Consider the following 15,613-nt stretch of genomic DNA (forward strand, 5'->3'; position numbering starts at 1 on the left):
ATTTGTTCTTATGCCAGATACTTTAAGAAACTTCAGATCATCCAGAGTTAATGTCAAGTCTTACCAGCAGTCTTGCATTTTTAACGTCAATTTTAAGTTTAATGTTGTGTGTAAAAATTACGCTCAAAGAATAGAGTTGTAAACAAAAGATGACAAAAAATGTGAGGAAGTAGGGTCGACTAGGCAAGTTTGTCATCTGGTCTTAGGGGAATTTAATATCCTTTCAGTTCAGAAATGTTTTCAGTGAAAATTGAGCTCCAAACCAAAAGGACAAAACATGACGATTAAAAATAAATTTAAAACACTGCGAAGACTGATATTTTCACATTTCAAAAAAGTGGCATCTCAGGCAAACATGTTATCAATACGCACAAATTGGTGTCCAAATAGTGTTTAATTATCGTTCGTTCAATTGTCTGTAAGCTAAAAGCCCTTTCAATTACATACGTACTAACTATAGACGAAAAAGAATGCAATTGAAAAAACCTCTATATAAACTTAATTTAAATAATTCTAAAAACGCATGATTGTTAATCTTAGCTTAACACTGATACGTTTCTTAAAATTTCTCTCATGAACAAACTACGTGCAGTTACGTCTTAGCAACATGTAAACCGATACATTTTTCAATGATGTGATGTTCGACAATTACAAAATTAGGGCGGCTCTTAGAGCGCACAAAGCATCAGATCAATTTCACGTCTTTCTAACTTTTGCCAATAAAACTTACTAAATTCCTCGATAGACGATTTTTGTTATTCACAAAGTGGTTTTCAACCATCTTATTGCTAAGGATCTCATTTTCGAAGCTCAATCTTTTAATTGTTTCCGATTTTAGTTTTTCAAAGAACCAAGTCGTTTGTTAGCTGGAAAGTTGTTATTTCAGGTAACCAGTAGTGATACATATCATTATGTAATAGGTAATAGCTAAAAACAATAGCCTTTTGAAAAGTCAAATTATTAAAGCTCAAGTTGCAACTCTTCCAATACCTGCCGGCGCTTCTAGATACTGAAAAATAGCGCATGCCGAGCTACATTTAAATTTCATTTTATATAGAGTTTTTTTCAATTGCATTCTTTTTCATCTATAGTTAGCACGTATGTAATTGAAAGGGCTTTTAGCTTAGAGACAATTGAATGAACGATAACTAAACACTATTTAGACACCAATTTGTGCGTATTGATAACATGTTTGCCTGAGATGTCACTTTTTTAAAATGTGAAACTTGTGAACTGCTAGTAAGACTTGACATTAACTCTGGATGATCTGAAGTTTCTTAAAGTTTCTGGCAAAAGAACAAATTTTCGGTTTTTCCTGCTCGATGAAAATTTTTCGTTAAGTCAATATTAAGAAGCCTACTCCAGACAAATGTAGCTGGGCATGCGCTATTTTTCAGTCTCTAGAAGCGTCGGCAGGTATTGGCAGTTGCAACTTGAGCTTCAATAATATGACTTTTCAAATTTACATACAGCTGTCAATTTCGTAATCAACAATTTCATTATTAGGCCTACTTAAATCAAGGGAAAGCGATAGACAGGATTCAGTTCTCCACAGGAAGTTAAGCTCCCGAGAAGATTTGGACTATATCGGATCGGAAGAATAGTTAGAAGAGTGACTTCAAGAACAATGAACGATAATGATGCAATATTTCGATACCAATATTTACGCAATAATTATCGTACTAGCTTGAAATGTACCTATAATTTGACAACCTTTCTTTTCGTTTATGTTAAGCTGTTTCAAAGGTCACGTTTCGTCGTCTTGGAGCTCAATTTCAATCAAAATGGAGCTGATTTCCGAAGCAAAACAATGATTCCTTTAGAAGCAGATGGTAAACTTGCCTAGTACACCCTAAATCAAGGCCTTCTGTTAACAACTGTGCTCGTTGATCGTAATTTTCCTGTACAAAGATTAGCCTTAATGATTACTGAAATGAAAACTACTATTTGAAAAACTTAGTTGAATATTTACATAGATCTACAAAAGACCATTGTTTATAGCTTTTACCTATTTCGTATATGTATCACTACCGGTTATCTGAAATAACCATTTTCCTAGTAACAAACGACTTGCCTCTTTGAAATACTGAAATCGGAAATATTTGAGGAATTGGCCTTCGAAATAAAAAGAAGCAATAAGTTGGTTGAAAATCGTCCATCAAGGAATTTGTTTGTAAAACTTAAAAAGACATGAAATTGATCTGATGCTCTGTGCGTTCTAAAAGCCGCCCTAATTGTAAAGCTATTGAACAATACATTATTGAAAAAAGTATTATTGAAGTTCAGCTTACAGTCCCCAAAACGTACCTGTACGTATTGAACATGAAAACAGCGCATGCGCAGCTGCATTTGTCTAGAGTAGGCTTCTTTAATCAGAAAATTTTGTCGCGCGAGAACAACTGGAAATTTTGGCTTACGATAGCAATTTTAAGAAACAGTACAACCGTGATAGTGTCCAGCTAAGACTAACAACATTCTTGTATTCCCAATGTCAATTTTATAGCCTTTTTAAAATTTCATTGAATAAATACGTTTTTCTAATTCTAAATCACGGTCTTCTTTTATCTTCTGCTTCCACGTCTGCGTTCGAACAAGCTTTTAGCTTATAGACAATTGAATGAACGATAACTAAGCATTATTTGTGCGTATTAATAACATGTTTGCCTGAGATGTCACTTCAGTGTGAAAGTATCAGTTCCCGCAGTGTTTTAAGTTTTCTTTGAATCATCATGCTTTGTCCTTTTAATTTGGACCTCAATTTTCACTGAAAACATTTCTGAACTAAAAGGTTATTAATTTCCCCTAAGAGCAGATGACAAATTTGCCTAGTCGATCCCACTTCCTCACATTTTTGTCATCTTTTGTTTACAACTCTAATCTTTGAGCGTAATTTTTACACACAACATTAAACTTAAAATTGACGTTAGGAATGCAAGACTGCTAGTAAGACTTGACATTAACTCTGGATGATCTGAAGTTTCTTAAAGTTTCTTGTTCAAATACAAATATTCAGTTTTTCCCCCTCGATGAAAATTTGTCGTTAAGTAAATATTAAGAAGCCTACCCCAGGCGAATGTAGCTCGGCATGCGCTATTTTTCAGTATCTAGAAGCGCCGGCGGGTATTAGCAGTTGCAACTTGAGCTTTAATAATTTGAATTTTCAAATTTACAGCTATCAATTTCGTAGCTAAAAATTTCATTATTAGGCCTACTTAAATCAAGGCAAAGCGACAGAGAGCATTCAGTTCTCCACAGGGAGCTAAGCTGTTGAGAAGTTTTGGATTATCTCGGAAGAGCACTTAAGGTAAGACCTTCAAGGAGAAAATTCTTGCGCGGCAGTGTTTCTTGTTACTAGACTTGTTACATTTCAAATTTACCTTCAACTCCATGCTACCAGTTCTAGGCAAACTAGAAGAAATTGTGAGTTTCTTTCTGAAACTCATTTCCTTTGGTTTCGCAGAATGCATTAACATGGTCCACATGAAACGTTTTAACAGAGAGCGCTCAACCAGAATCAAATCATTAAAGAACTCCTGTTACTCTTGGCTTCTATGTTAACATTCCGGCAGTTTTTCCATCTCGGAGACGCGTTCTTAGGAGAACAGTTTCGTAGCAAAGAAGGGGAAGAATTTACACTGATTGATATCATTTTTGCAACCACGAACTATTTTGTCACAAGTATTCATCACTTTTATTGTTTAAGGTCTATGTGAACCAGACTGAAAACCAAAACTCCCTACAGTTTATCACTAGAATATTCCAGTCGCCTTCTTACGTGGTATGAAAAAATAGTATCGATGCCTGGCCAATTTGATTCGGTTGCTTTACTCTTCTTTTATGTTCATAAAGATGACTGCGAAATCGAAGTTCTTGCTCGCTCGTCCAAAAAAGGCGCAATTGGTCAAAGTACCCTTTATAGTTTTTCGTCTAGCGTGTTTAATTTTGACGGGCCAAACTAGCCATTTAGATATGGTATACCTATAGCATAGCTCGTTTTTTAGAACCTTTTATTTGTTGAGAGATTCGTATACTAGAAGAGTTATGACCCTCTAAAATCAGTTGAAATTTTACTCATGTAAATTAAACTGCGATAGTTGTATTTTTCAAACGGCCAAGAAGTAGACAAAACATATTTACTTCAAGATGACTTTTACCTCAGAGGAATGACCAAAGTGTAATTACAAACTGTGTGAATATGAAATCCAGGCAAGTTCCCTTCTTTCTGTACTGGCCTGTTGAAAACGTGCAATTTTGCATAAATTCCATCGGCCATCTTAGTTGATTGAGCGGCATTTCGAACTTTCCTAGATTTCACAAAAATGTGAAGTCGCTGGAACTTTGAAAGTTTATTTCTGAAAATACTTAACCAAAAGGGTCTTTTTGACGCAATAAAAGAAAATCCGAATTTCCCGACCTGTCGTCGGATTCTCCATATTTACAGGCAGTGGCTCTTAAGTCGACATCGGACGCGGCGGCCGTATTTACATTTCAGCATGCAGCATGAGCGAGGAGAGCAGAACATAAGTATTTCGCTTTAGCAAGCAAGGGACTGACGCTGGAAAGCTTCACTACTTTTATGGATTGTTGCTTAAGAACAAGGGATAGGAATATAGCGGATTATCTCGGAGTCATTGATCGAATATCAATATAGATCTAGTTTGCCGAACTCCATGCGTCGCAATGGTTATCGTATAGGATTCTGAATACACCAGTACTTAATATTTGAATGTAGTATCTTACAGAAGGTGAGCTAAACATGACTTTTCTGCCAAAATTAAAGTCCAAATACCGAGGAAATCAAATGCAAGAAGACATTTTCACGTTCCTTTTGATTATCTGGTCACAGGCACTTGTCTTTTGTTTTCGTTTCTAGCAGGTTAGCGTTGTGATTATCATGATTTTGAGAGCGTTAATACTCAGCGCTGATGAAAAGCCCGAAAACAATTTTTATACCAGGTGTTACACTGACATTTCTTCTTTCGAAAGGTCAGAATTTTAGGTGTTTTGCTGTTTTACCGAGTGGTGAATTTGCCGATTGAAAAAGTGTGCGTGATTAAGAATTTTGAGGAAGCGAATTTTAGTGACTTTAAGCGGTTGGTCGTGACCTTGAAAATTACTGAACCCACAGAAGTATACTTTTGTATAACAAAGAAATTACCAAGACCTTTGTCCGATAGTGATATCTAGGAACATTGTGCAATCGAGACTCCGATCATCTAGAAAAGCTTTTGAGTATCATTAGTTTTGATTTGACAATTTTCACAACGTCACAGGAAAGCCAAAAACGAAAAAGGGAGTATCTCGGGGTACCATTGCTTTTGGGGTTCAAAAGGAACGTTCATTCGGGGAGCTGTTATTTTCAGAGGGACCATTACTTTCGGAATTCTGTGGCATATGTATTTCGAAATTAAAATGGAAGGAGCAGGGATCGGAACGGCTATCTATTGCCTTGGAAAGACACTGAAAACGTTCTACTCCTGAACAAAAAAGGAAAGAACATACAAATATAAAACCACTGTTAAAATTAAGTCCACCAAGTTTGGCTAAGTTTATCCTGCATGCCAGGGAAACTGTAAATATTTTTATTTTCAATAAAACACTCACATACGCTCATAACTACTCAAAATACACATAGTTTTAACCCTCAAATTATTGACCACAAGTAAATGTCGGAACCGCTTTAAAAACAACGCCTCAGTTTCAAAATAATTTTTGAGAGAAACGTGTTAAGAGCACAGTCCTTAAATAAATAGAAATATTTATAGTTAAATGTTTTGTTTACGTCGTCAGTATCGATACAGTTGTTTCACGCAAGGTAACATAAAGAAACAAGTTTCATTGTTTTGCCCGTCTCACTTTTCCCCCAAATATTTATTCAACTTGCCTTAAAAACATGGACAGTAAAACCCTAATAACAAAAATGTACCGACAAAAAAACTAAAAAAGCCTGCCGCATACTAGCAACATCGAGAGGTTCTTTTCAAACTACAAAACCGCTCAAAACTAATACAGATAAAAATACTCTCCACGCAAAAATTATTTAAAAAATTAGAATGTCGGAAACCTTTCAACGAGTTTGAAAGAATTATTAAGAAGGTTGTTAACAAAACAATTATTGGCAACTGTTTCATAATCAGTACGAGTGAAAATGTTGTCAATAAGTTTATAGCACCGGAAACCTTCTAGAACAAAGATATAACTATCAAAACAAAATCAAGGAGGTATTATTTATCATTTGTTACTTCCCTGATGTTCTTAAACATTTTCGCATGATCCAAAGGTGACAGCTTACTCTAGGATTTCGGCCTTTAACAACAGTTCTCGTGATTTCCAGTTGCTCCGAATCATTTTTCCTTACATTTATATTCGTCCCTGGAGAAAGAATCCATGGCCGCACCCAAGACTTTAAAGCAGACTGATTAAAAAGACTTTTCTCGGGTTTGCAAGGAAGTTTATCCAAACGGGCATTACAGCTTACTTCACCTGTATCATTAAGAATATATTTATACCGAGAACCCATCGGATATCCTCGCGAGAAAGAGAGCCGGCGACTTGCATTTTTTAATAAAAAGTAAAATTATTGTCCTTTATCAATAAGTCTTAGGTAACGTAACGGGAATTCCACCACTAACAACTGGGGAATCTAAATGGTTGGGTTTTACATCTAGCTCTTGTGCAATCTATTTATCCAGTGTGAAATCTTTGTTACATTTTGGCTTACAGAACTAAGTCTTTTTTCGTCAAGCAAAAATATATGAGAAGAGAACTGAAATTAGGACGCAGGAATTTAAAAATAATTAAGCTGTTTAGAGATGAAGCTTAAAATATTCATTTGGCCTTGGGGGATATTCGAAATTAAAAGCATCCTCTACAGAGGAAGATTGGGAAATAAACAGCTATATAAACGCACACCGCCAGACAGTTAATAATTTTGTAGTCGATGTAGCCAGATCAACATGTAGGAATGTTTTTTCACGTGTATGTTGTTCATGTTCTAAAAGGCAACCGCCTCTCAAAAACACATAAATTATGCAGCCTATGGGGAATAAATAAGAGTGTGTCTTGCAGTCTTCATCAGCACTTGAAGAGAGTATTTGATATTGCGTATTCATCCACCGTCTCAAGTTCCAATTTTCAAGCTAAGTTGGGACATCAAACTATGCTTCAGTATTTTGAGTTAAACAGAGGCCTTTGAAAGTAGCCTGACTTGCTGAATAAGCTTTGGGTTAGGTCGTTGAGTGTTCAGGGAGCTACGTCACAGTTGCGCACCTTGAAAATATAAATGTTAGCCTAAATTTTTTCAATTTTGTCGTTTGTAGTCCATGTTAATCTGCTCCATCCTTAAAATGCCACTAACCCCCCCAAATCTTTTTCTTTTAATAAAATCTACTAGTTTCCCTGATTACTACAGCGAAAAAATTATCTCGATTGATAAAATCCCTACGTTTCTACAGGCGTTTAAACATGTAATTTCTATGTTCACGACCGCGCAAAGTGGGATCTGGGTCGGGCCACTAGTGACGTCACTTCGGGAACCATCTAAAACACTCAAGAGACTTTTGACGGAGCTTCGAGGGCAGTCAAAACATTTTCGGGTTATTTGTGATTCATATTTTATCAAAACTGGACAAGAAATTTAAGTGAAAGAACTGTATCATCTAGCATTACAATTCGGAGTCTAGCTACGATTTGGACGGCTGCGAAGTACATATTTTTTTCCATTTCGAAGTGCGGGTCGCCAGTCGAGATCGCCGCGTTGTATAATTATATTTAGGCCGGGATCGACAATTTGCCGGTCAATTTGGGTTATAAAGGTATAAACAATGACTGAATAGTTAGCTCACAGCTCTTAAAGAGTTATAAAGATGTTAATGAAGACGACGAGTTGGTAATTTGACTTTGCGGAACGCGCAAATTTCGGAGTGTCAAAACACGTTTACATTAAGTATTAATTTCCCCAAAAATACAAGTTAAAATGCGACGCAGTCGTACTCCACTTCTGCCTACTTTTCCAGATCAATGATTGAAAATAGTTTTAACATAAGAGATAAGCAGAGATGTCGGCAGACAATATTCGAAGGTGAGGTAACTTTTCGCTTCGTTATTGTCGACTGACCGTTGTATCTCTCTTTTCCTCGAAATCCGTAGGTTCTTCCCCACGGTTTTCGAGGAAAAGAGACTGTTCGCAGTCTACGGAAAAAACTGTGCAACTTGCTTGTCTGTTGCAGGTCAAACATGGCTGTGAAGTTTCATCTTTTCATCCTGCTGGTTATTTGGGGGATCACTGCTTACGCTCACAAGAATCCAGGTTAGTACACACGTAAGGAAAGTGTAGCAGACCATTGAGAGGAAAGTGGCCATGTGTGCAAATCCCGTTAAACTCCTCGATTCTTTAAGAACTTTACTACAAACGCATTAATATGGTGCCCATACTTTCATTTCGCAATATTTCTTGTTAACGATCTCCCAACTTGCGACTACCCAAACGGAGTGCGTGTCTATTATGACGACCCTTGTCCACCAGATATACCGTACGAATGCCAAACTGACTACAACTACCCTCTGCCTACAAACAAATGTTGCTGTCGTCAGCGTAAGCACGTAGCATAATAATAAAAGCAAAGCAGTTTATGCAAGAATCATGATTGTGGAGAGGGGAATTGGGCAAGATCCGCCTCCTCTGTAACTTTGAGAGTATTTATAAAGTAATACTACCAAAACTTAGAGGATATATATATATATGTATTGAAAATAGAAAAAAACTACACTTTCATCCCGACAAGCCTGTTTCGTGATCGCTCACTCTTCAGGGGATTTAAATGATAAGAATATTCAAAACCATCGGTTAAATACTATAAGAAAATTTAAATGTTTAAATGTTTAGTTGTTACGTAGTAACGCTTTGTTTCTGTGGCGGCAAGACGATACAAGTTCGTTACGTTATATATATATATATATATATATATATATAAACGTTTGATAAAGCAAGGACGGACAACTTCTGACGGTAAAAAAAGTTAAAAAGTTAAAAATTTAATAGAAAAACGTTTCGGTCTTAGACCTTCATCAGTTACAAGAGAAAAAGGACGAAAACTAAGTTTAAATACGGTTACAGTGTGGGAGATTACGTAACGAAATGAAAAATACAATATTGTGCTATTAATACATCGTGATTAATACAATACAGGGAGAAAATGCAAAACGAGAAATAGAATGCTGTACTATAAATTGCGTCATACAGGGGGATAATTAATAGACCAAACGAAAAGAATACAATACTGTGCATAAATTACATTATAGAGCGTGATAATTGCAGAACTAGGTTAAATTCAACCTAAAAACTAAAAGAGTTAAAATAGATAAAACGGACTCTTGCAATGCGGTAAATATAACGGGAAAAATAGTTTGCAAAGATAAGCAGTTGAAAAAAAAAAAAAAGAAGAAACCTACGTTTACGCTGGACAAGGTTAATAACAAAATCCCAAATCGAGGCCTTTGGAGCATTAAAGGGTTGACAAACAACAAAATCCCTGGAGGGGCCCTTAAACAATAAGCTGTAATAAGATCCCAGGCAGGGCCTTTGAGCATACCTAACACCCAAAAAGCTGACAAAATCCAAGGAAGGGCCTTTGAACTGCCTTATGGCGCGAACGCATATTTACACAAGAGAAAGTTAATTATAACAAATTCTGTTTTTGGAGTGAAATTCTTTTCTTTTATTTAAGCCATGGGGAGCCAAAGAGAACAGTTGAGCACTCCAATAAGCCTCTTTCGTAATTAAAAACCTATCGATCTCGTCTGAGTCATTAGGGGCCTGCACCTGATCAATGCATTGGAATTCAAAATCATCCAAGGAGTGTGGAATTTTATTGAAATGTACTGCTACCTCACAAGTGGTTTTGTTTGTGAGCATAGCAGACTTGTGGTTACGAAACCTAACCCGAAAATCGGTGGTAGTTGATCCTATGTACTGTAAACGACATTTCTTGCAGGAAACTAAATAGATCACGTTTTTAGAATCACAAGAAAGCCTTGAATGAATGGTGTATTTTCTGCCCGTTTTAAAACTTAGAAATGATTTAGATTCAACAAAGAAATTTCGACAGAGATCGCATCTATTTCTTTCACATTTAAAGCAGCCATTGTTTGGCTGAATTGTTTGTCCCTCATCGGCGGTTTTAAAACGAGATGGTGCTAATAATTCTTTCAGGTTTTTTGTTCTACGAAAAGATGGTATGATAGAGCCTTGAGGGAAAAGTTCTTTCAATTTAGGGTTGGATTGCAAAATCAACAAATGTTTTCTAATTATGCTACTCACATTAGGCAAATTAGGATTAAATGTGAGAACAAACGGAAATAATTTCTTCGATTGTTTTCCGCGTTGCTGTAGTAAATCATTCCTATATATATATATATATATATATATATATATATATATATATATATATATATATATATATATATATATATATATATATATATATATATATATATATATATATATATGTATGTATGTCTGGATTTATGAAAACGGTGTTAAAGACTGAATCAGGTGTTTTTTGATTTTTTTTTTTCTTTCATTTCTTTTTTTTTTTTTTTTTTTTTCTGTTTTCGCTATGACAGCAGCTTGTAAATCTTACCTAGCATGAAATGTAGAAACTCCTTGCCGCATGTTTCATTTATTTAGGTATTTTTTTCATTATTTATCGACCCCCCCCCCCCCCCCCCCGACCCTTTTTCAATTTGCGTTAAGTTTAGCCCAGGCTACACTCGCCTGAATTCAGTTCGCGCGGTGACTCTGACAAGGAACGATGCAGGCCGATTAGCGTTCTGTATTTGCTGTATTTGCTGTCTAAAGGAAGTCTGCCCGAGGACATCATTAAGTCCAATGAAGGCCCAAGTCTAACGATTTGCTAGTAAGCGTCGTCCATTATCGTACGTGAGGCGGGCCTGAGGAGATGTGTAAACTGCACGGGTCACGTTTAGTCCCGTAACAGAAGGCCGTTTGCCCTGTGGCGATAATGTTGTGCTTGCTTTAGACAGCAAAACTCTTTAGCCACATCAATTTAGGGCTTAGACGTGCAATGGACTAGACATTTCTAGCTGCTGTTGGCGTCAGCGATTTGCTTTGAACTTTGATGTAGCTAAAGACTGTGGAAATCTGGATGTGCCATTCCGCGCTCGACAAAATTGAAGTACATCCGGGACATTGCTATTTGCGAGCAAAACATGGCCACGAGGAGAGAGAAGAACATGAGTTCAAGCGCTGATCGTGAGTAGAATTTCCTTGTTTTATCAATTTTAGGCGTTCTCGGCTTAGCTAAGTGTCAGAACTGTCTGTGATTCGCTAGCGCGGAAAAATTTATTTGCGTGGCTTCCGGGCGATAATTGACGTAACGACAACATGTTGAGTGTTCGCTTACTGCTAACTATGGCCTACTGTTGTCTGAAGTTCAATCGATTCTCGATGTAGGAAGTTCTTGTTCAGTCCATTTAGGACGATGCAGGCCTTTAGAAAGCGATAGATTAGCTCTCCCCCGCTTTTGATATCTGTACGTTCGTGTCGATTTAGACTCCAATTTCATGTTAAAAGCACTCTTAATTAAATTGTACAATTCATGATTCAACGAAAAGACGGTGAATTTAGTCTTCCTGACCTCAAAAGGCATACAGGAGAGTTATTTGCTGCCATTTGAGCTACGATAAGCCTCGTGGAAAGCTAGCTCTAGGACAGAATTGTAGCAAGTTAGATTATCAGTGACAAGTCAAATTCTATGGCTATGTTTTTGCGAATCCGGTCAGATATTGAAATGAAATGTCACGTAACGGCTACTTTTTGGCTGAAATATAGAGGTAAATAACCGATTCCACTGCTTACCATGCTCTTGTTAGCGTGACTGGCTAATTTAACCCACAGTAAAGACATAGTGAGGTCATTTAGGTGAAATCGCAGAGGTTAAGCCTGTCTAAATTAGTGCCGCGGCGAACCAAATGATCAATTTAAGCTCTAATTTAGTTTTGTTTGGCTCGTTCGACTCATTTGCAGCGACTTTAAAGGCTTGTATAGGTATGGTATGGACTCTATTAAGAGTACACGAGGTAGATAGCACTCTCGGTGCGACATGGCCATATTAATGTACATTTTCTAACCGTTTTTTCAAAAACATGCCCGCTATTTTGGTGCAAAGTCTTTAACACGGTTTTCATAAATTCAGAAAAAAAAATGTCAATAGAAGCGAAAAAAATTTTCTAAAAGTGTGAAAAAAAGTTAAAAGGTAGGAAACATTTTTTAATCCGAATTTGGCAAAGTAATGCTGCCAAATTAGTCTTTGGTTGCCATGGAGAATTTCGTCCCAAGTAAATGAAACGGCCTGTTGTTCTATATTCCTGCGTGAGGACTGGAACAACAACAACAACAACAACAATACAAGTTTATTGTGTAATACGCCTAGCTATTCAGGTGACGTTATATGATGAAATGTTACATCAGCTAATTCACAGGTGTTCCACATAACCGAAAAATAGATTTAAAAGTAAATATTATAACATATGAATGAAAATCAAAAGTAGAAGGAACACAATGGGAGTGGCTAGTCATTACTTTTATGTCAAGTGGCTAAGGAGTTACAATTCCGCTGACGCCTTGCATGTTCTTTAGGCTTAACAACCACAAACGCTTCTGCAAAGATTATGCATGTCTATGCATTAATCCATGTTAATAATTTATTCACTTTTACAGTGGAACGTTCCATGCCATGTGACTGGCCGCATGGCGTGTGCACATACATTGATGACCCTTGCCCACCAGATATACCTCATGATTGCAGAGATATATACCCTTGCCCAGTTCCGACAAACAAATGCTGCTGCCGGTATGGATTCAACTAAGAATGTACTGAGTAGTCGAGCCATGAGATTAAGTTTGGTGTTTATGCAGTTTCTTGTCTTACCTATATAAACTAAAAACAAAATAATAGGCAAATTACACCTTAAATTCAACAGCAGTCGTTAGCCTCCACAAGAACAAATAAATAACTCACATCTATTTTACGAGATGGAATAGACTGATCTGAAGACTGGCCTGTTTTGTTAAAAAATTAACTCCATTTGTAATCATTGTTATATAATTTAACGGGTTCCAACGTTCTGCTACTTTTCAAAGCTCCTCGCTAGCAATGTTATGTTATGAATAATGTTTAACCCCGAGTAATTATAAACATCTCTTCTTTTCCCAGGAAATCGATTGCAGCAATGAAGTCTCGACAATAGAATGACGGCCTTAACTTAGTATTAAAATGGTAATTGGGAAAATAAAAGCCGAGAAATAAGTTAGTCAATGTGGGTATTGAGTAAATGCGGAATGCGCGGTTGGGATTCTGGTAAATGTGGGTAATTTGAGAACTTCAAAAAATGTAACAAGAGGATAAATAAAGGCTGAATCATTCAATAACGTTTCTCCTGTCTCTATCCTTTGTTGTGAGGGAGGGTGGGGACAACCTCCCGCTTTCCGTACCCTGCTCTCCCGCTTCCCTTACCTTTATCTCCCGACTTTCGCTTTCGTCCGTCTTGCTACCGTCCCCTGTAAATAAGGAGACTCAAAACACATCCTCGTCATTTAGCTGCGTAATCCTTAGGCGTTTCTTTTCGTTTTTCCCTTTCTCTTTAGCCTTGCTCCTCTTGCTCACGTCTTTTGACAGCTTAAGTGACAACATTTCGTGACCTATGACGTAACCACCGGGTTTCCAATTTTACCGGAAGTAAGCCTCAGTTTTTCAGCCCAAAGGCGAATTTTCATTTTCCCGTCGGTCCAGAAGTCTCGAAATAAGCTAAATGTAAGTAAGAAAACATCTTGGGTTCTCGTTTTTGAAAGTATTTTAACGCTTGACAAATGATTCCTTCTTAGAACTCCCGCTTCCCGCCCTATCCTCTCTCGCCTCCCGCCACTTACTCTCCCGGGCTCCCGCCCTCCTAGCCTGTCCCCCTTTTTATTAATACTATAAGTAGGGGAAAAAGGAAGATCAAAGAAACTCGATTGAAAACTCGCGGTGAAGCACAATTGGTTTCTTGATCGCAAAATAGACAAAGACAAATTTGATATACAAAGACAAAACAGACAAAGACAAATTTTCCGAGAACCCGGAAAATTATATGATCCATTCTACAATCATGGACAAAAATCTTGGGACCGTGAATTTGCACTTGTGACAGTCGCGCGCGAATGCAATTTCACTTGCCCAGCCTCTTCCCACAGCCAAAACGTTGAGCGCGTTTGTTGAAGACAATTTCTCTTGAGGTTCAACATTGTATTGGATAGGGAAGGGGGCAACACACATAATTGTATTCTTTTCAAAATTTCAGCCGGCCTTGGGTTAATTCTTAAAATATTCTTAAAATTTCGCAAACTTCAGCCTCGATATTCTTTCAAAAAAATAAAGAGAGTATGGAAGATTGCTGTCAGCTGTCCAAAAGAGAAGTTCATCTCCAGCTCTTTCGACATATATGTTTTTCAAAATTTAAATGCATGGAGATCAACGGCTATATATTGCTGGCGTAAGACACTGAAAACGTTCTACTCCCGAAGAAAAACGAAAAGAACATACAAATATAAAACCACTCTTAAAATCAAGTCCACCAACTGTAAATATTTGGAACTGTAAATATTTTTATTTTCGACAAAAAACTCACAAATGCTCATAACTACTCGAAACAAACATAGCTTTCACGCTCAAATTATTGACTACAGGTAAATGTCGGAACCGCTTTGAAAACAACGCCTTTCAAAACAATTGTATTCAACAACTGTTATGAGCACGGTTCTTAATTAAATGAAAAGTAATATTAAATGTTTTGTGTACGTCGTCAGTATCGATACAGTTCTTTCACACAAGATAATATATGTTGGCATATAGCTTTTGGTGTTCAAAAGCACAACCTCTTAGTTCGCCGGTAAGGTTGTGTGTTTATAGTCTTAAATAAATCAATTTATTATAAGAACTTCACACATAACACTGACTAAGCAGTCGGTCTCAGTTTTTAACAAGAACGACACTCATCAAAACAAGTACAAGTAGGTATTTTCACCGTGCTTTTCATAGCGGCGCCCGTAATTTTCAAATATTTTGAATAGTCAGAAGGAATTTATTTTTTCGTAAATTGACCGACATTCTCTGATAACATTTGAAGAGTTATAAATGTTGTCAGAGAAGCAAACATGACCAAATATCACAAAGGTGGCAAACTGAATAAGAGACAGCCATTTTATTTGCCCTTAGAGTTCACTAGCGTATTCAAAAGAACAGAAAGAGCAATATTTTGAATAATGTAAAGAGGTACGTAGCATAAATTGGACATTAAGCCAAATTCGACCTCACTCACTGAGCCGGTCTATCTGCGTTTGATAGTAGTTGCTCTTAATACCAGTGGCTTTTACCTCTTCGCCAGTTTCTAAGTATCTTTTGTTCTGTGACCTGAACAAATGGAGTTATATAGCACTGAAGAGATAATACAAAAATTGTTTTCAAGGGCGCCTAACGGTCTACTTAATCGACCCATCATGCGTTCGATAGTTTGCACCCGGCAACAGGTGATTGAAATGTGCTTTACATCAAACAAG

The 15,613-nt window shown here is 36.9% G+C and overlaps 1 protein-coding gene across 2 annotated transcripts; it reads left to right on the forward strand.

The window, feature by feature from the left end:
- The first annotated feature begins 3,146 nt into the window (after positions 1–3,146).
- LOC149111634 (small cysteine-rich protein 1-like) lies at positions 3,147–13,450 on the forward strand. 2 transcript variants are annotated; one of them, XM_089289440.1, is made up of 4 exons: positions 3,147–3,304; positions 8,229–8,308; positions 12,740–12,892; positions 13,236–13,450. In XM_089289440.1, the coding sequence occupies exons 2-3, from the start codon at positions 8,236–8,238 to the stop codon at positions 12,886–12,888; spliced, it is 222 nt and encodes a 73-aa protein (XP_089145566.1). In that variant the 5' UTR covers positions 3,147–3,304; positions 8,229–8,235; the 3' UTR covers positions 12,889–12,892; positions 13,236–13,450. The 2 variants fall into 2 exon arrangements, with proteins under 2 accessions (XP_089145566.1, XP_089145565.1); XM_089289439.1 differs by having other exon boundaries at positions 3,148–3,304; positions 12,740–12,872.
- The last annotated feature ends 2,163 nt before the right edge of the window (positions 13,451–15,613 follow it).

Source organism: Orbicella faveolata, unplaced genomic scaffold, assembly GCF_042242905.1.
Source record: "Orbicella faveolata isolate gen_17 unplaced genomic scaffold, um_ofav_v1 contig_2, whole genome shotgun sequence".
NCBI lineage: Eukaryota > Metazoa > Cnidaria > Anthozoa > Scleractinia > Merulinidae > Orbicella > Orbicella faveolata.

Coding starts and splice junctions, on each gene's coding strand:
- LOC149111634 (XM_089289439.1), top strand. CDS start 8,236: ATGGCTGTGAAGTTTCATCTTTTCATCCTGCTGGTTATTTGGGGGATC. Junction 8,309..12,739: donor TTACGCTCACAAGAATCCAG/GTTAGTACACAC, acceptor TCACTTTTACAG/TGGAACGTTCCATGCCATGT. Junction 12,873..13,235: donor ACAAACAAATGCTGCTGCCG/GTATGGATTCAA, acceptor TTCTTTTCCCAG/GAAATCGATTGCAGCAATGA.